Source organism: Euprymna scolopes, chromosome 8 (genome assembly GCF_053919585.1).
Source record: "Euprymna scolopes isolate OS-2025 chromosome 8, ASM5391958v1, whole genome shotgun sequence".
In the NCBI taxonomy this organism is placed as follows: domain Eukaryota; kingdom Metazoa; phylum Mollusca; class Cephalopoda; order Sepiida; family Sepiolidae; genus Euprymna; species Euprymna scolopes.
In genome coordinates, this window is record NC_136489.1 from 53574560 (window position 1) to 53596669 (window position 22110).

The following is a 22110-nucleotide window of genomic DNA, read 5'->3' on the forward strand; positions in this document are numbered from 1 at the left end:
CCTTTGTTTACATTGAGCTTAAACACAATTATCTTTTACTTGGCTCAGAATTCCCATACTACGATTTTATTATTGTAATACTCTGATTGTATTAAATAAATTCACTAGTAGATATAAGGCGGATGAATATGTTATTGTACTCTAACAAAATGCAACTTCTTTGCATGAAACTCTGTGGTTTATAGTTCAATCGCAAATCATAAAAGGAAAAAATCTTTATAGTTACTACATATAGGAAATTTATTCTATCGATATTTTTTACAAAGGTAAAGAAAAATTGGAGCTCAGCTGAGCAGCGACAAATTTAAATAGCGATACAATTACAGCAAGTAATTTCTAGTCTATGCAAGTAGGATAGCATCTTCATGCCAAGAAATTATTTTTTGATATTTCATCGCCAGTGTATTTCCTATCTACATTTAGTAAAAGAATGTTCTATGATTTTAGCTAGATGCGTTTATTTACCAAAAAGTAATTACTGTTTGCACCTTACTTTTGTGTGCAAATATATACTTTGCAGATTCGTTACCATAATTCAACAATTATCTTATTTCCCACAATCAATCGTAGTTTATTACCCTCGTAATTGTAACGAATCCCTCAACAATTATGTTTTGCCGACAATCAACCGTGTTTTTTTTTCTTTTAGGCAGCTTGTTTCACGTCAGTTCATTATATAATTTTCTTTAATGAACCTTATTTTCTTCCCCCATGTTCTCCCGGAAAACTGCTGTTATTTTACTATGTTGTGAGAATTCGCTTTTATAAATATCCCTTAATGAACACAGAATCCAACTTTACAACGTTTTATGCTTTTGTTTATAATCTTCTTCAGAATGGCCTCTCCGATGCGAATGATCGTGGCAAAGTTAGTGATAATCATACTTCTTTCAGTAACTATTGCATTGGCCGCCATCAACACGAGTGAATGTAAGTCCTTTTTTTACCTTTCTCTTATTCACGTAATATGAATTGTAAAAGTATGAATCAGGCAGCAACAATTAGATACCTGCACAACAGCTTGGGTCCGTGCATGCATACTGAATCATATTAATCTAAGATATATATGGAACATATGCGTATAGTCTCATCCAACGGTATATTGGTGAAAAGCCCACGCTTTATATGATGGTCGCCTGACTGCTCCACGGTTTTCTAAAGAGATTCTTATTGAACTCATTTTAATGTGTACGAAATCCGTGGAATTTAGTTTTTGTGATATTATGTACTGTCAGGTTGACGGGGTTTCAATGGGGAGTCCGTTGGTCCCAACTTTAGCGGACATTTTCGTCGGGTACTATGAATCCGTTATGTTTAATTCTACAACTAAACCCACTGCATATTGCAGATATGTTGACGACACTTTTGCTATTTTTCCTTCGCAAAGTGAAGCGTCAATATTTTTTAATAGGGTGAATTCTTTACATGGGGCTCTTAAGTTCACTATGGAAAGTGAGAAGGACAATTCGCTTCCTTTCTTGGATGTTCTTGTCGAACGCCAAAGGGGGGGCTTTCTCACTACAATTTATAGAAAGTCGACATTTACTGGCCTATATGTGAACTGGTTGTCTTTTGTACCTAAATCACGTAAGGTCGGCTTAATTAATACTTTGGTACATAGAGCCCTCATGATGTGTTCGCCTAATAGATTAGATGTTGAACTCGATAAGATCAGGGAAATATTCATCAATAATGGTTATCCTGTTGACCTTATTGATGACTGTATTTTCAAAAAGGTTGCTGATTTTAAATCCCCTAAAAAGTTTGGACCCTTGAAATGCCCGGTTTATTTGAAATTACCGTGGATTGGGGAGGGGAGTAATAGAATTTCCAAACAGATTCGAAGAAGTATTTACGAATGCTTCAATTCGGTGACCTTGCGTTTGGTATATACTACGAGACCTGCTTTTCCGTCTTTCCGCAAGGATAGTTTGCCTTACATCCAAAATAGTAATATTGTATATCAGTTTAGATGCCAGTGCGATGCTGGTTATGTTGGGCGAACATCCTTGCACCTTTTGACTCGTATAAACCAGCATGTTCCATCGAAGATCAGACAAGGGAGGATGGGGTTTGGTGGTCTCCCTCCTTCTGCAGCCTTGGACTCTGCTATTGGCCAGCATTTGGTTGACAAGCCGTGCTGTGCCGATAGATATAAAATAGATTGGTTCGAGGTGCTACATAGAGCGGCCTCCAAAAACCATTTAAAGATTTTGGAGGCCGTCTCTATCGCGGTGCGTCAACCTTCTTTGTGCCGGCAAAAAGAAACATCAAACGCATTGTTTCTCTTTGGGGAACTTTTAATTTTTTCTCCCGCTTTTTTTTTCTTTTCTCCCTCGTTGTGCCAATATTTGTAATCGTTTTTAAACGTAAATAAATTTAATTAATGTCCCCGTACGTGGGCACATTTAATAAGTTCCCCAATAGAACTCTTTATTTTCGTTACAATATTATTTAGATTGCTATCGATTTACTCCTGACGAGATGATAGCCGAAAGAGCTCTCGAGAAACTTCCGCCTAGTATTTTATTTAAAACTATATACAAATTCTGTACCTCTAAACATCTCTCTCTATATATATATATATATATATATATATATATATATATATATATATATATATATATAAGAGGTTCAGTTGTTCCCCTCTGGGCCAAAATACCGTAGGTTTATAACAAACTTAATAAAAATACGATACATTTAGAGGATTGATGTAGACTGAAATCTAGAAAGTAACCTCGAAACCCGGAATACGTTTTAGGAATATTTGGATAAAATAGACAAGACACAGAGAAAAGTGGTGACGTAACCTAGACTTATTTGTCAGTCGGGTATCGGTAGAATCACATAGCAACGAAAGTGCTTGGCTCTAGATTTATGTAGTATTTTGGAATAATCTGTCAATGGAATAATTCGTCAATGGAATAATCCGTCCATGTTCTATGAGAATAATGATTAAAATGGATAAACAATATCATTAAGTCAAAAATAATGAATAATAGCACAATTATCAGTCCATGTAAACAACGTAAATGGGTTCAGAATAATAATGTAGAAACCTGACAGTTGGATAACATTGTTGACAGTTGTCGATGAGTTTCACCAATGCTCCTGGTGGCTATGTGATTATCTGTGAAGGAACTTAGCGACACAACTCTTTATTATGAAATAAATCTTGTTATTTCTATCAAAATAAATGATTCAAAGACAATATACAAAAGGTAAATTGAATTTAACAATTATTATTTAGTACGAAATTCAGATAGAATTCTATCGTAAACAAGATGTAACATTATTTATTGGTTTGAGAGAAAATAGTTTTTACATGATGAAACAATCATATTGTCGCCCGATTGTAAAGACGACATGATTTCATTTCCGTTCGATGAAAACGATTTCCTTTTTTTTTCAACACTCCACTTGTTAGACAGTTGTATATGAATTCTGTCATGTCTAAAAGTCACTCAATGTTTAACGTGGAGATCAAAGATGCGCCGCTTTACAACGCATACTCTCTACCGATCAAGGTACTGATAACAGAATCATTGCTAGCACTCTAAAATGCATATCATGAAAATTCAACGCTTGCAGGCACAGCTCAACGCATCGGATCACACTTTGGAGGTGGTAAAGCAGAAGCGTAAAGCCGAGGACAGCTTCAAGAAGATCCGGACGAAGGACTTACTTGAAAATTTAAGCGTTTCACACTCAACTGTAAATATGAAGGGGTATTTGAAGTATGAGTCTTATTGGCGCTAAACAAGTCAAATCTCGACCGAAAAGCCAAAACTGCTCAGGTTAATCAAGTCCGTCAGGTTGCTTAAAAAACTGACGTATCCCAATAAGTATTTTAAGTATTAATTATATGTGGAGGAAAGCCGAGTAAAAATCGCTTTTATTATAAAAATTGTGTTGTATTGTGTCAAAATATGAACTGTAAATTAGTCTCAATCTTTGCATCAGAAAATTTAATATCAGCAAGATATGAGTAGAATTTGACGAGGAACAATGTTTTAGAATGCGAAACATGAATATTGTAATGAGTATGTTTATGTGTATATAAAATATATGTGTTTGATGTATAGCTTATTAAACTAAGAACGTTGTCGCGTAATTAGCTAAAAAGAGAAAGAGGGGTATTAATTGGCGTAAAATAGAAACACATGGCATTTACTGCGGTACACACTATATTTTACTTAGAGATACAAATAGGCAGAAACTGACGGAATATCTTTATTTACAAAATACAACAGGAAAGAGCACATGGTTCTATAGTCGGAGACAGAGGGACAAAGAAACATATCAATATTATATAATTATAGTTCATCATGCTCAGATGCAGGCAGTCAGTATCTTAGTTAGGGGTATTTATTCTGTTGTCAAGCATTTTCCTTTCTTCTGCGGGGTAGTGTAGTATTTGTTCGTTCGCCATGATAGCATTAACCCTTGAGGTAAATTGGCAGGTATTCATTTTATTGTAATGAAACAATATCCCCATAACATACTGCTTCTTTTTTGGCATAGTATTGTAAGTCTTCACTTCTCTCTATAGGATCTTCCAAGGTATTAGCTTTGTTTTATGAGTTAGTGTGATATTTGGTCTATTGTAATATGGCCACTTTCCAAGAATTAACTTACTTCGAAAGTAGTGTAATATATGTAGATTCATCGTATATAGTTGGCAACAAAAAACGGACAAGAAGACTATATTCTTGATGGAATTATTAATGTTTCTTTCGGGGATTTTTATCCTTCTTTTACTTTAAAATGATTTTCTTCCTTCGTTTTAGATGTGGTAACATTTTTCATCGTTACAATGGTGATAATCGTATTTACTAACGGTAAGTTAAAAGGTTTTATACGATTTGATATTTTTTATGTGAAATGTGCAGACACAAATTCATAGCCTAATCGGTAATATATGCTAGAAAGACCTGTGGAAATTCCACAGCAGAATTTTCTTATGTAATATATTTCTGTTGAACATTCTGTGTAGGTTCAGAGTGAATGGAGACGCCGCAATATTATTGTAGCTTTTTTGTTAAAACAGTAAAAAGTAAAACTAAGTAATCAAGGTAATGTAATGTAAAAATATATATATATTTTTTTTTTACACAGTGGTCACAACTTATCAAGGCCCGGAAGCCACTCAGGGATAAGGGTTATTGCCAGTACATTACGTTAGTGTGGAGATTTGATGAAGTTTTTACTTAAGGGGGCGGTTAATTAGGAATTTGTTAACGTTGGACTTGAAGACATCCAAGTTGTAGTTCGGTGAGAAGCAGGCAGACGGAACAGAGTTCCACAGGCTTGCAGTTCTAAGAAAGAATCATTGTTCATGGAATCCGCGCTTTGATTTAGGCACAGATATAGAGTGGGGGAAATTTTTCAAAGTGGATTCAGCTAGACGGGTGATTTTCGTGAAAGATTGGCGAGGGGGGACCAGAGATTAGAGTTCAGACGAGCACCTGCCATGGAAATAACGATAAAACAAGGATAGGCTCGCAACGTCTTTTCTGTGGGAGAGAGGTTGCAGGGAAGAGAAAAGGGCATCCCCCACTAAGCCACGAAGTCTATTTTGTACTCTGTCAACGCAGGATAGGCTGTTTTTAGCAGCTCCTGCCCAGATATGCCAACAGTATTCCATCCTTGGACGTACTTGGCTTTTATATAGATAGAGAATTGCATCACTAGTAAGATATATTCCGGAGCGGTAGAAGGATCCCGCCATCTTTCCAGCGACCTTGGCAACAGACTTGATGTACGTGTTCCATTTCAGATCAGGAGTAAAGGTCAAACCCAGAAGCTTGTCAAAACACGGGGCCTCACCCAGACGAGAGCCATCCATCACAATTGATGCCAGATGGGGATCAGAGCGTTGATGATGTAAGGATAGGAGTTTGGTTTTAGATGCATTAAAGGTAACCAGCCACATCTTCCCACACTGAACCACGCGCTTGAGATCAGAGGAGAGAGAATCAGAGAGAACTTTGTCATTTACAGCCTTTGATGTGTTGCCGTAGATGGTCGTGTTATCAGCATAGATGTCAACGAATGATTTAAGTATGTGTTTAGGGAGGTCATTGATGTAGATCAGGAAGAGAGTTAGGATTGACCCCTGAGGGACTCCAGCATTTATATTGCAGCACTCCGATTTTTGTCCATCTACCACTACTCTTATGAGCCTATCGGAGAGAAATGATTTAATGATTGAGAAAACATTTCCAGTTATTCCGTAGCTGGAAATCTTGTGAAGTAGACCCTTATGCCATACCTTGTCGAAGGCCTTTGATATGTCAAGAGCAATTGCCCTAGAAAGGAAGCCTTTGTCAAGAGATTCACTAATCCTGTGGGATATAACCGTCAGCACATCTGCGGTAGATCTTGCAGAGCGGAAACCATATTGTATTATCTTGTTATTACAGTTTATCTTTAATATGCCTTTAGACGTCTGTGAAATATGTTCATTCTATGGACGCCCAGCGAAAACTCCAAATATATATACTACACCATCTTTGGATAGATCAGATACTACTCTTGGACCCATGCCAGAAGACCAAGAAGGTATATTTTAGTTTCACGTATGGCTTAAAAAGCGACATCATTTTTTTTATTTAATCTTTTTCGTTTCCCGTCAAATGGAGAGTGGGCCTGTAAATTCACCCTTGTCCGTTCGTCCGTTTGTCTGTTCGTCTGTCCGCACTTTTCTCAATAATTATGCCTTGGATTTTTTTTGAAATTTTGCACGAACATTAAACATCATATGAGTAAAAATCACAGAACGGATTTTCCGGGAATACACATGTTGCCCCCCCCCCGTGGCATTTCGGATTAAATGGCTAAAATTGGCACTTTTGTGCTTCTAAAAACAATCGATGCCTTTGATTTTTATAAAACTTTCTGAAAAGTTGTAACTCACTGGTTTCTGTATAATTTACCGATAACTCTTGGGTGTGCCCACGGGGCTCTTTTAGGGCTAATAAAACACTGCATTTTTGGACTATTTAACCATATTTGTCAAAAATTTTCTGTGTATGACTATTTAGCAGTTTTGCATGGTGCTGAACTCGCATTTAAATATGTTAAGGCCTTGAGGACTTTTGGGGCTAAATAGCGGGCAAATTATGGACGTAGTCATTTCTTTTTTTTTTTTTGCAGAACTCAGATTTACATATGTCAAGGTCTAAAACTGCACCGTTTATTTATTTTCACCAGGATTTGACGTCCCTTGGAAACCTTTGGGATAAGTTGGGAGGGGAACAAATGCTGAACGTAGTCATTTTTATGGCTCATTCACTGTGCACTCACGGAGACTATGCATGCTTCACTTGTTTACATTGTATCTCCGATGATCGGGAGAACCTCTTTATTAAAAATTAGGATAGTAGGTGATTTTATATGCCAGCCCTTTCTGCTTGTGCCGTGATTAAACGTCTTAAATGAGCTTTTAATATAAGGATTATAAGGCGTAAATTTTAGTCCAAATCGCCTGCTTCATTTGTTCATCAGGTTATTTCTGTTATCAATTATCAATACTTATCGAAGCCATTCTAATACACGTTCTTTTCTAAACAAACTACACGGTAAAGTTGTTTGAAATTTAAAAATGAGCAGCTCAGCGTTTAAGAGTCTATAGCGAACAACTCAAAGTAGCATATTATTAGGAACAGACATAGATAGATAGAGTTCCTATTTTCAAAATACTTGTCTTTTACTAGAAAAAAACTAGCGTATGATTTTGTCGACCCTAGTGTTGGAATATATAATAGTTAATTTCTCATACATTTGCGCAACAATGCATAAACTTAGCGCAAGGAAAAATGAATTATGAAAAGGATTTTCAATCTTACGGGTAACATTTTGTTGTGTACAGGCCAGCAATGAGTGATATCTTGTCTTATGCAACATAGGAATAATGTGTCAAGCGTCATAAAAGACACTTAATTATTCACATTCTTTCTGCAGCTGTATACAAGGCCGACATTCCTTGTTTCCTTTTGAAAGGAACCTATTTTTTTAAATACCGGTAAGAACGGATAAAACGATGAGGTTTGTGGCAGCTTTATAATAATTTCAGTATATTGTCAATTGATAGGAGTACAAAATAGTTATGAAGTAATTCTTACAAAACGTATGTGTTATTATTTTATACTGAACCTAAAAATATATAGTTGAAAATAATATATATATATATATATATAAAATCAAGAAGTAAAAATCAATTGTGTTCGTGTATATATATATATATATATATATATGCATATATATATATATATACATATACATATATATGCATATTACATTTATTTATATAAACATTGATGGCTACATATGTACGTACATGTTTCTGTAATCACCCGCGTTGGGGGATTACGTCTTAAGGCTAAGACTTATCGTCGAGTACTGATATTTCAAGCAAAAACATTTTCTTATTTCGTTTACAAAGTTAGAATGTTACATGGTTGGGGGGTTATGAGCCCGGAGAGGATAAGTAAGGTATTTGAACATAATAAACCTCTTGTCTTATAATTCACGTTTTTATATTCCTTTTTGAAGTTTATCCAACGCATCTTTTGGTTTTTACGGTATAAGTTACTTGAGAGTTTAGTATTTTTGCCTTGCGGTCAATAATTAAAAACATTCCTCATTGCTAATGAGTGCTAACCGGTATATTTCAATTCACACACTCACACACACACAAACTAGAAGCAAACATACGCATACACCTATACTCAGGAGTGGATATACATCGCTCGCTGTATATAACCCACACACACACACGCACTGAAAACAGACAATAAATATAAAGATACACAAGAAGAAAATTCAAATAAATTAAATGAATAAACAAAAAAAAAATAAAAATAAAAAAATAAAAATGAATAAACAAATAAATAAAAATAAACATAAACCACGAAAGTTATCGACCGCCTCATGCATATATATATAACTACGCGTGTAAACACCCACACTTTGATACACCCGTGTATATATGCACACATATACACATATACCTATACATAGATACATAATACTCACATACAGGTATAACAGGTTTCTATTTATACTCACATACGCAGTTATATCAGTGTTCGGACCCTACAACACAGACATCAATATACATACCCGCATATTATATATTATGACTGTTAGTAAACTAGTATGACTAGTCGGAAAACTGATTTTACGATAAAGAGAAGTTCGACTCAAGCGGAAAAAATGAATAATTCAGCAAACATTGGAAAACTGTAAAATATTTTCCTCGCGAAGTACAACACTAAAAGAAAGAAACGGTTGTTTCCCAAATTCCAAGAACAAAAACTACATTCAGGTTAAAATAAAGTAACCGCGATTAATAGTATTTTATTTACTAAAATACTAGTCGGAAAAAAAGAGACAAACCAAAACCTTTAATTGCAGTCTCAAAAAAAAAAAGCGACGATTTACGCCGTTTCCCGTGGAATCCATCTTAAAAAAAATAACAAACTGTAAAAGTGAATTTTTGTAAAACGGCAAACAGATTCGTATTACTAAATTACGAAGAACAGATTCGTATTACTAAATTACAAGGAAGTAACATACGAAGAAAAAAAAGTTCACCAGTGGATTTCCTGAATTGCTGTAAATACCAACTAAAGACTTTTTGGTAAACCAAATTTTTCTTTTCGTTATTTAAAAAAATGCCACAGTAAAACTAAAATCAAGGAAAGATTTTTTTAAAACTAAAGTTGTAACTGGATAACGGATATAAGACAGTAAAACGTCACGCAAAAAAAATGGAAGATTTATCTAGACTGTTAATGCAATTTTTGCAGGCGCAACAAAAGGCGCAATCCAGGCTAGATGCACGTAGAGGAGAAATTATTGAAATGGCAAATGGAACAAGAAGAAAGGGAGAAGAAATTACAACTTGAACAAGAAGAAAGGCAGAAGAAATTACAATTTGAATATGAAGAAATGCAAAATTAACGTTTTGCTAAAACACTGGAGCTATACAACTATATTTAATAGCATGGACACATTTAATTATATGCCGGAGGAAGAAAAGACTTTTGAAGCATACTATACAAGATACGAGGATGTCTTTCAACTGGACTGCAAAAGTTGGCCAAATAGCCAGAAAGTGAGCCTTTTACTCAGGGAGTTGGGTGTACGAGAACACAGCAAGTTCGTAGATTATATACTACCTAAAAAACTATGGAATTAGATTTTATGGAAGCTGTAAAATTACTAAAATAATTATTTAATCCGAATATATCTCTTTTTCATGAGAGATGGTTGTGTATGAATCTAAGGAAGATGGACAACCAAGATTATTTGATATACGCATCAGTTGTCAATAAAAAAACTTTAAGCTAGCGGAACTAACAGTAGAAGATTTCAAATGCCTAATCTTCGCACAAGGGTTAGTCTTCATGAAAAATGCAGAAATACGCAGACGAGTGTTGTGTAAGCTGGAAGCTGAGCAAGATTAAAATCTTCAGAAACTAGCAGAGGAATGTGAAAGGGTCATTACACTAAAAAGGGATTAAAAAAGATAGAAGAATCCGGAGTGGCATATGTAAGAAAGCTTAGAAAACCATACACACCTACCAAGAACTATACAAATAAAAGCAGTCAAAACGGAACGAGATATTCCAAATATAATAATTATAATTATAGTAAAGAATATAACAAATCTCTTCCTAGATATAACTGTAAGAGATGCGCGGAAAGACATTGGGAATCGGATTGCCCTTATAAGAAGAAAAAAATGCTACATTTGCAAGAAAGTCGGACACTAAAGCGATTGTTGCAGATATAAAGATTTCACCAGAAAGAGAGTACAGCAAACAAAATCAAATGAAAAATTAGACAAAAATTGGCGAAAATACATGAAAGCGGAAATATTTAAAACGCCAATAAAATTACAACTGGATTCAGGATCCGATATTTCTATAATAAACTTGAATACATGGAAAAAGTTGGGTAAACCAACCATGATGAAAACAAGTAAATCAGCTCGGACGGTAACTGGTGGTGAGATAAAATTTGAAGGAGAAGTTATCCTTCCGATAAAATTGAAAGGGATTACGAAGAAATTAAAAATGTTCGTATTGAAAAATAGCAAAAACCTGTTTGGAAGAGATTTAATTGTGAAATTTGGACTCTGGGATAAGCCAATTAATACATTCTGTAAAAAAAAATAGAATGTACTACTCCAACAACAGAAAATATAAAAGAGGACTAAAAAAATTATTCCCTGATGTATTTATGACTAAATTAGGTCGTTGCAATAAATTTAAGGCCTGGTTTGAACTTAAAGAAAACACCAGCCCAATTTTTAGAAAAAAGCGAAGCGTTCCGTTCGCTGGGTTGGAAAAGATTAATAAAGAATTAGACAGATTGGAACAGACAGGAATACTATCAAAAATAGAACATAGCGACTGGGCAGCCTCCAACGTATATGTAAAGAAAAAGAAGGTGAAATCAGCGTTTGATAAACTATTGACAAGACAGGCACGTCCGAAACACTACACACATGATAAGAAAGAAACATAACTCGGGAGATCGAGTATATTTCAAGTGCTACAGGAATAACACTTCTTACTGGGAATGTGGAGTAGTGGATAAACGTATTGGTGATTGTACATACATGATTAAAGGTCCACAAAATATACATAAAAAGCACCTGAACCAAATAAAAAAAACACCACATTCAAGATGGTATTATACAACAGCAGTCGAAGAGGAGGAAACCATAGAAAAGAAAGTTTAATGAACCATTAATGTTAAGTCCCAAGAGAAAAAGATATTGAAATCTGTGCGACTTCAAATCTTCGGAGGAGGGTGTTGTGGTGGCACACATTCATTTGCATATGTGGATAGTAATTACACATAAATAGGAAGACTCAGTTAGTTTGGGTGTGTGTTCACCAGAAGCCACCGAAGGCCGCTGAGAGCAGATATGTTTCTCCGGCAAAGACTCTCTTATTTGACACCATTATGCAAATATCCTGCAAATATAACTTTTCCTAATACACTTCTTATTTGATCTACCTTTGTTTGTTGAGTCGTCATTTGTATTGATTTCTACGTTACTTGTTTCAACCTGCAAACCTAACAATTACGTAGTTAATTCTGTATTGAATGTTATATTGTAACACATATATACTACTGATCTCCAAATAGTTATTAGAAATTACTTGCTAGTCATTAGTTAGCATCCAAACCGAAACATTTAGCAGCATCCCTATCGTTTGAGCTACTGACAAACTAAAAAAAAATACATTTAAACCGTTTCAAGCTATGAACGAATTCGCGCATTCGCAAAAGTAATAGGAATAAGTTAGTAATTTTAAATGGACATTTTGCATTTCAGCTTGACGACATATTTACGTAGGAGTTATTTATTCATCAAAACGAAGAATGAACTCGTTATAAATCATTAGTGATGTATGATTATTATCTTTTGTTGATATCAATGTTATGTACCTAGTAGTCGGTTAAATATTGTCACACAGACAGACAGACACGGACACGAACGCATCTATTATTTTAATATATAATTAAATATGCATACACATGCATACCCTTCCCTATTTGGGTAGAGCACTGTCGTAAATAATTCTCACACACTACTTAATTGGCTAAAAATGCGAAACTCACGGTTTGTTTACAAATAAGCGGTTTGAGCACTGTACAAGTAGCGAACGGATGTTTGTTTAAATAGACATTCGAACGAGTTCTAGGTTCGATCCTTGGCTTGGGAGAGGTGCTAGTCTAGCGACACTGATGAGTTGTGATACAACAAAACAGGACTGCATATCGATGAATACAAATATATATATATATATATATATATATATATGTATATTTCATGATTAAAAATTTATATAATGCAATCATGAAGGGAAGACGAGAATTCATGATAAAAGTGTTAAAATAAAATCCACGTTTAAAATAAAATTAACGGGATGAAGAGAATAAAAAGGGGGAAAAGAAAATGGGCCAGTCAGCTTGCCGGTTTCATATGCACACGCACACAGACACACACACACACACACACACACACATATATATATATATATATTAAAACAGTTTATTACTTAAATATCTTACTGACCAACATGCTTCGCCCTGCATTCGATATAAAAAATGTTTAATGATAAGCACATCTATTCTTGTATAAATTTAGTGTAATAAATAAGAAACAAAAAAATATTATGCTTGATGCATTACTATAAAACATGGAAAAAAGTATTCAACAGCATTCAATAACATATATAACATTCCTTAATGGGTGTAAAAGTTAAAATCATAATCAATGTATTTTATACCAATGGATTTCTAACAAAAAATAATTTCAAAATTATCTTAAAATCAGATTACTTTTATATGGCGTATAATCACATTACTTTTACCTGGTGGTAAATCTTGAAGCATTTGAAAATAGGTGGGTAACAATGACTTTCGCAGCTACATCAGCCAGCTCTTGTCTGAAGCAAGAACATAAATAAAAAAGAACCAAACAGAATTGTGCGAAAATTATTTTTTTCTTTATTTAATGAAAAATACGTAAAATGAAACCTATATAAACATATCTTTTTTTTTTTTTTTTTTTTTTTTTTTACAAAGGTATCACCACATTATCAAGGCCCAGAGGCCACTCAAGGATAAGGGTTAAAGAGTGTACAGTAGAAATTGGTCAATATAGTAATCATTAGTAATGAAAATTTGGTAAATTTAATAACTTATATGGAACGGCTCATCAAGAACTTATTTACTTTAGACTTGAACACAACCATATTGTAGTCAGCCGGAAAGCAGGAAAACGGAAGACAATTCCATAGGCGTGCAGTTCTAAGAAAGAAGCTTTGTTCATGGAATCTACGTTTAGGTTTAGGCACAGATAAAGAGTGGGGGAAATTATTGATAGTGTTTACAGCTAGACGAGTGTTTCTTGTGAAAGTTTGGCGAGGGGGGACCATAGATTGAAGCTCAGTTGAACACTTTCCATGGAAATAACGATACATCAGAGACAAACTCGCAACATCTCTTCTGTGAGATAGAGGTTGCAAAGAGGAGAAAAGGACATCTCCTACAAGGCTACGAAGTCTATTTTGAACTCTATCAAGGCAGGACAAGTCCTTTCTAGCAGCTCCTGCCCAGATGTGGCAACAGTATTCCATCCTTGGACGTACCTGGCTCTTATATATCTATTTTTCCTCTTGCAACAATATACATCATCAACGCTCTGATCCCCATCTGGCATCAATTGTGATTGATAGCTCTCGTCTGGGTGAGGCCCCGTGTTTTAACAAGCTTCTGGGTTGGACCTTTATTCCTGATCTGAAATGGAACACGTACATCAAGTTTGTTGCCAAGGTAGCGGAAAAGATGGCGGGATCCTTCTACCGCTCCAGAAGATATCTCACTACTGATGCTATTCTCTATCTATATAAAAGCCCAGTATGTCCAAGGATGGAATACTGTTGCCATATCTGGGCAGGAGCTGCTAAAACAGGATATCCTGCCTTGACAGAGTATAAAATAGACTTCGTGGCTTAGTGGGGGATGACCTTTTCTCTACCCTGCAACCTCTCTCCCACAGAAGAGACCTTGCGAGCCTGTCCTTGTTTTATCGTAATTTCCATGACAGGTGTTTGTCTGAACTCCAATCTCTGGTCCCCCCTCACTAATCTTTCACGAAAAACCCCCGTCTAGCTGAATCCACTGTGAGAAATTTCCCCCACTCTATATCTGTGTCTAAATCAAAACGCAGATTCCATGAAAAAAGCTTCTTTCTTAGAACTGCACGCCTGTGGAACTCTGTTCCGTCTGCCCGCTTCTCACCGGACTACAACTTGGATGTCTTCAAGTCCAACGTTAACAAATTCCTAATAAACCGCCCCCTTAAGTAAGCACTTCACCAAATCTCCACACTTACATAATGTACTGGCAATAACCCTTATCCCTGAGTGGCTTCCGGGCCTTGATAAATGTTGATCAATGTGTAAAAAAAGGATATATATTGTCATGCATTTATTTTTTATCTAAGCAAAGAATTTCTAATTCATCTGGAGAAGATATGCACGAAAGGAGACGGTGTTGGCACATTGATAACTGTTTGTTTCTGTATAACGAAACGGATTTGTAAAGAATATACCGAAATTTCTCCATGCTGGTTGAACTATTTTGTAAAAAAAATAAATATTAGGATCTTGGAATGTAACTGAACTGGTATTCGTTTATATATGTTCCGGTGCTATGTCTAGCATGCATTGCGCTTCTAAATAGCAACAAACATAAGATTGCTATACACGCAGACTGACATATAATGTACAAATATATATATTTTACGAAAACTATAGAAACAAACACGCACTTGTTTATACACATAAGAATTTGAAGTTCACAAGCTTAAGAAAATGGTAACCCATAGATATTTACGAATATAAATACTTATGTTTATAAGACAATGAAAATGTTAAACTGCTAAATGCTGGAGGCTAAGCATCGGTATATAAAAAAAAGTTAAAATCTTTCCAATTAGAGTTACATTTATTTTTCAAAACTGATTCAAGCAAATTGCTCCAATCCCCAGAGGAAAATAGTTAGCAAAATACGAGTTAAATAAACTATTTTTTTCGGTAAACACATAGTTTGCAAATCTCCGCGTGTGGTATAATATATATATATATATATATATATATATATATATATATATATATCTTCTATCTTCTATCCTCTTCTATATAAATAAAATGAAGTCATTTTCTATCTTCTGGGTTTGACCTTAATAGGATTACAACTCAAGACATTTCATGCAAATGTAATATGCACAAACTGCAGCACATTATATGAGGTGTGTTATAGGCCTATTACCGCTACACTTGCTAAATAATAATACATTCCTATATTTTTCTGTGGAGAGTTCGCTGTGAGAATCAATGGAAGTTGTAAAATCTTTTCTCTCTATTTAATTCCTCATTTGCCTGCTCCCCATTTACACCGCCGCTTCATCTTACACGTGGAACCAAAAACGACCGCACACCGACTTCAGGTTTTGCATTTGCATACAAAAATCGAAATGCTTCCTATTGCGGAAAACGCACCACGCCTAATTATACATTGCTTATTTACACTTTATTTCGAAACATTATTACACGAGGAAAGAAGGTTTTCTCCTTTTCTTAGTGATTCCTTTTCTTTTCCTTTTTTTTCATTAACATATAATATATAATTTCCTTTTCATTTACTTTCGTTTCGTTCCCATTTCTCCGATTACAGAGTTAAATATTATTTTTTTCTCGTTATCGCAGTACAAAATGTATGAGTGCTTTAAAATATTTACCAACTCGGATCGATAAATACTACATTTAAAAATTTAAACAGTGCATTTCTATATATATCTAAAAAAAACCTCAGTGTCGTTTTACTGCGTTTCGTCTGCTTTCCTTCCGTTTCTTTCATGTTTTTAATTTGCCGATTTCATTGCAATTGTAAACATCGTCACGCAATAAGTCCTAACAAAATGAATTTAATTTCCGATGCTATTTTTAGCACAAACAAGGTGTTTTCTTTTTTGTAATATTTACTACATTACATTAGGACTTTACTTTACTAATTATCTTTGAATTATACTAAGAAAAGTTAGAATTATCTCTAAGTCGATTTTTACATTGGATTTAGGGAACTTCTACATTAAACTGCATTGGTAAGCTCACCGTAAATTGCGTAGACAAATTATGATTTTAAAATAAGTATTTCGTTATGCAAGCAACATCATATTTTTATAAAATACTTTTTTCTTTCTTTTTCTTACAAATAATATTTGGATACATTTTTTATTTTTATAAAAACAAACTGGAATAGTCAACAACAAATACATTTACCTGAGTGGGCTGTTTTTTCATTTATTTATTCCTTGTCGTAACTGCAATCGATCTCCAGTTAATAATATTTTTTATTTCATGCTTCGGCCATAACTTTTTCCTTGGCCCCACCTGTACACACACTTTCTTTCTCTTACAGAAAATTGGTCCTTAATATTGCAATTTCTATTTCAGACACCTAAATTATTTAGTGTAACAGGAGTTTACGAATTGACTGCCAGACGTAATTATTATTTATAAAAAAAATATTATGAACATTATAAAACAATGTTAGGCAACATTTGCTTAGAGTGAAATGCTTTACAGTTGTGGTAAAAATGCAACAGAAATCGACTTTACTTTTCTTTTTAAATTCGGTACATTATTACATTATTAAAACTCATGTCAACTTCATTAAGTTTTCAGGTACGCTGACAAGATTAGGGGTGTCTATCTCGAAACCTGTTTTAATATGGGGAGGTTTGTGGTGTCTATTCCGAGACCCGTTTCATTGGAAAATGACATGGCATATTCATCATGGTTTAAACTGGGCGAGCGCCATTTGACAACCAAATAAAATAATAAAAGCAACATTGGATGTGTATGAAATAGTTTTCTTTTTTTGTATTTTTTTTTCGAACAAATAAATATTTGGAAACGTTAATTTGAATTAAAATAATTTTGAAAGGTCAGCAACAATTTTTTTTAAATGATTGTTGCTGTTCTTTTCTTAACGGGGAAGTGGGTTGTTTTTTATTTATTTATTTATTTTTTGTTTTAACGGCAATCGTTCTACAGTTTAAATTTAACCAGGATTTGCACAGAAGGTGCGTCAAATAAAATGGCGTCTCCAATTTCGGTAATAAAGCGTAGAAGCACCGTTATTCTTTGCATTGTATTCGTTGGGGGGCACAATTAAAAAACTCCTCTACTTTCACCTAAATATTTACAGTTTCCATATACAGCATTCATCTTTTCTTTTTATAATAACAATTCTGTTTGCAAAAAGAAACGTTTACTGCACACTTCCTTAAAAAAAGTGCAACTTTTCCCGAAAAAAAACATTCCTCTAACAATTTATAGTAAAAAGGGAATCTTTTTTTGGAGGAAAACATTGCAGAAAATATTAAAAGAGAATAAACAATAAAAAATAGTATTTTTCTGGAGGAATATGTTCACTTTTAACAAACCAAGCCACAGCAACGCGTGTCCGGTTACAGCTATATATATATATATATATATATATATATATATATATATATATATATATATATATATATATATATAAGAAATATTAATTACAATAAGTTTACCTAGGTAATCAAAATGGTAAACTTAAAATATATAAACATTAAAGAGTTTATATTTACAAGTAAAGTAATCCCAACCAGATGTAAAAGTTCAATAAAACCGAAAAGGAAATATAGCTTATAATATGAACAAATGATTAATAAAACATGTTAAAAACATCTTGAAAAAGAATTAAAAGCATATTTAATTTTAAAAAAGGAAGCACAAGATAAGTGGATAGTCTTTAATCCGCGGAATTTCGAAGAAATACTCTCCTTCTCATCAGAGGGCAGGAATTAGCAAAATACGTGATCGGATTTTGCATGTAAAAGTATTTAATGAAACCACAAGTAAGTCACAGATCTTACTTGGTTAAAAAAGGGGTGAGTTAAGGGGAATAGGAGGTAAAAGAAAAAAAAAGATAAAAATATTTCACATGAATGGATAGTCCGGTGAAGGGTAAAAAATCCAAGGAGAGTATTTCTTCGAAACTCCGCGGAGTAAGGACTATCCACTTATCTTGTGCTTCCTTTTTAAAATTAAATATGTTTTTAAAACATTAATAATCAAAATTAAATATGTTTTTACTCTTTTTCAATATTTTTTAAACATGTTTTATTAATCATTTGTTCATATATAAATATATATATACATATATATATACATACATGCATATATATATATATATATATATATATATATATATATCTGTGTTTGTATGCGTACATATATATCCAATCCTGACCAAAAATTTAAAATCACTTCAAAATGTTCTAGGATATATTTTTTAAGGATACATTTAAAACTCCTCCTACTTTAGGTCACCAAAACGTTTTGACAAAAAGGTGCATTCCAAACATTTTATTCAGAAATATAAATTTTCATAAAATAAGACATTTTACACTTATCATAATAAGAAAACGGGGTATAAATTGTTCATTTCAGTTACAGATTAGAAGTGACTGCGTAAAGGTGGCACTATGCCTAAAAGAAGCAAAATTACCAAACGTGATTCTAGATTTCCGTAAAGAAGGTTTCACTGCGGGTGGTCGCTGTTAAGGCAAATCGAAGTAAAACTGTGATTTGCAACTTACTAAATCAGAATTATGGAGATACAAAATCCACTATTAGCCCTCCCCACAAATTCGCCTGCATTGAGTAGGGGAATACGATGCATTGTTGTGAAACACAGGATACTTTCTTCTAGTCAAAGTATAGCAATAACGGATGCTGATTACAATCCTTTAATAATCAGACGGCACCAAAAAGCAGGGTAAACTAAAAGCTTAAACAAATTCCCCGCCTGATTCTAAGTCACAAAGTGGATCGCTTAAGGTTTGGACGTGAATACCAAACGTGGACGTTGAGAATTGGTAGGAAGTCATGTTTTCTGATGAGAACAAATTACACCTCGATAACGCTGATCACTTCCAACGAAATTGGCATAAGAGAAACATGCATCCTAACATTTTCTCCACACTTCATAGTGTGGGAAGGTCCCTAATGATATATAGTGCATTTTCTTACAGAGGGTCGATGCATCCAGGTGTTGCAAGGTCGTAAGACATTAGCTAGTAATATTAGTATATTACAAAAAAAGCATCTTTGATGACGGAGGGCTATCGTTTTTGTGAATATTGGCAGTTATTCCAATAGGGCAATGCTGCAATGCACGCTGGACTAAAATCTTGACATTTTCCAAGAAAATCTGGTTCATTTCTTGGCACATTCTGCAAGCTTATTAGACTTCGACCTGATTTAAAATGTTTAGGGATGAATGACTAGAGATGCTCTGGAAATGGTAAACAATATTCAACAAAAAATGAACTTCGTAAAACCATCATTAGTATCTGAAACAATACCCCTCGCATCTAAATGACAACGCTTTTTTTGAAGTCATCAAAACCAGTGGAGGTATGACTCATTATTAAATTTGACTGTTTTTATACACTTTTCGTAAAATTTTGTAGTATTTATACACCTGGTCTAATAATTTTGATCAAGTGTAATGCCTCATTTTATAAAACTGTACATTTCTGAATGATATGTATTTTTCCATAACATTTTAGGTTGTCATATTAATAACCTAAAGTGGGAGGAGTTTAAAATCTATCCTTTAAAAAGGTTTTCATTTATAAGATTTTCAAGTCGTCTTAACTTTTTAACCAGAAGGGTATATATATATATATATATATATATATATATATATATATATATATATATATATTATATATATATATATATATATATATTCGACATTTGAATAATACAGATCACAGTGCCATTATTATTAATTGTTGAGATATTTTTATAGACTCAACATGTATTATTAAAACAGAAAAAGTGTGATCACGGACAGAAACCAAAATACCCGTTAAATTTTGTATTTTGTTCTCCTTAACTGTAATCTAATATTTTGAAAAACACACACACAAATTAGACAAAAAAGGTTAAATAAGAAGTGGGGTAGAGGAAAATGTCCATGAGGACGTCGTTCGGCCGACACTCCTAAAAAGTAAAGTCGGACATAGGACGCATCACAAAGGTAAGTTAAAATATCAAAGTTTCGTCAACAAAATCGAAAAAATAATATTAAGAAATGAAGTTATACATTTTGTAATATCATATATATGATCAATGTTTTGTCTCTACTAGAAATGACGTGATGGTCATCGATAACTTCATAACCGCATATTAAGCAATCAGAATGTCTTAGAACTATAAGATTTATATTTTTAATACGCGTCTAGGAGCCTCAGCGATATATTCGAACAGCTTATTTGGTATCTGTTCTATATTACCAAGCCGGTTCATCACAACAGTTATATACGGAACGGTGAGTAATTTTTCACATATCTGTTAATAATAATGATTTGCTTGCTCACTATTTAAAACCCCATCTGTCCTATTGTTTCATGTAATAATCAATAAAATTTAAAAATCAAATTTATACCTGTTTACTCTATTTTATCTTGAAATGCTCATTTTAGTGAAGGTATTTAAATATCCCTAGTCTTGCTGCTATCTTTGCCATTTTGGGTTTATGAGCTTAACATATGTTCTGATTTAGTAAGACCACAATCTCAGGATTTTACTCTCGTTTTGGATAGTGTTTTATTTGCTCGTTAGTCATATATATTAAAGAAATATTCGGCAAAAAATAAAGTATTGTTAGTAAATTATACATATGTATATATATATATATATATATATATATATATATATAATTTTCTGACAATAATTTACTTTTTGTCGAGAGAGAGAGAGAGAGAGAGAGAAAGGGAGAGAAGGGGCGAGACACAAAGAAAGACAAACAAACAAATATACCAACTATATTCAATATAATGAATTAAAATGTAAAATGCCAATAAACTAGCTTAGGGAATAACCAAATGTCAGAGGGAGAAAAGGAATATAGGTAGAGTGAAGAACTGTCTTGATGTTTATTTTGGTCAAATACTCTGTGACAAGGATTGAAGTGTGGACTATTGTATTATCCTGGTGGAAATACAAGTAACCCGATTTGAACAGTGCTGGCTTCTTCCGACGAATAATTATACATAAACTTCCTTAAAACTGCAAATTTTTATTATTTATTGACTGTGTGCCCAGTGGGAATCCAGTGCATGTAGATCATGTTCGTGCTGGAAAAAAAACATGGGTCATCATAAGTTTTGGGGCGGATTTGCTCCGTCTTGCCATCTTGCTTTTACTGGGAACCCTGTCCCGTGGTTCTGAATCAAAGCAGTAGATTCAGCTTTCATCACAGGTCACCAAATCATCTAACACTGCGGGATCTCAGTTGATCTGCTTGACCATATTCTTGCTGTCATGACACCGTCTCTCATTCTGATATTTTTCGAGCAGCCTTGGGACACAATCCGCATATTCTATTCCTTGCGAGCAATTGTGTGAACAGTTCGCATACTTACACAAAACTGTGAACATTGCCTTCTAAAGACAC

General features: G+C 33.9%; 1 protein-coding gene across 4 annotated transcripts in view; it reads left to right on the plus strand.

Annotated features, from left to right (window-relative positions):
• Positions 1–22110, plus strand: part of LOC145283572 (equilibrative nucleoside transporter 1-like) — a 103097-nt gene that overhangs the window by 30184 nt on the left and 50803 nt on the right. For all 4 annotated transcript variants that reach the window (XR_013868637.1, XM_080132486.1, XM_080132485.1 and 1 more), the window contains 3 exons: positions 836–930; positions 4791–4841; positions 20897–20982. Coding sequence is in view for 3 of the 4 variants with exons in the window: in XM_080132486.1 (XP_079988612.1) it covers positions 836–930; positions 4791–4841; positions 20897–20982 (232 nt within the window). In the remaining variant the exon portion in view is untranslated. The remainder of the gene's footprint in view (positions 1–835; positions 931–4790; positions 4842–20896; positions 20983–22110) is intronic.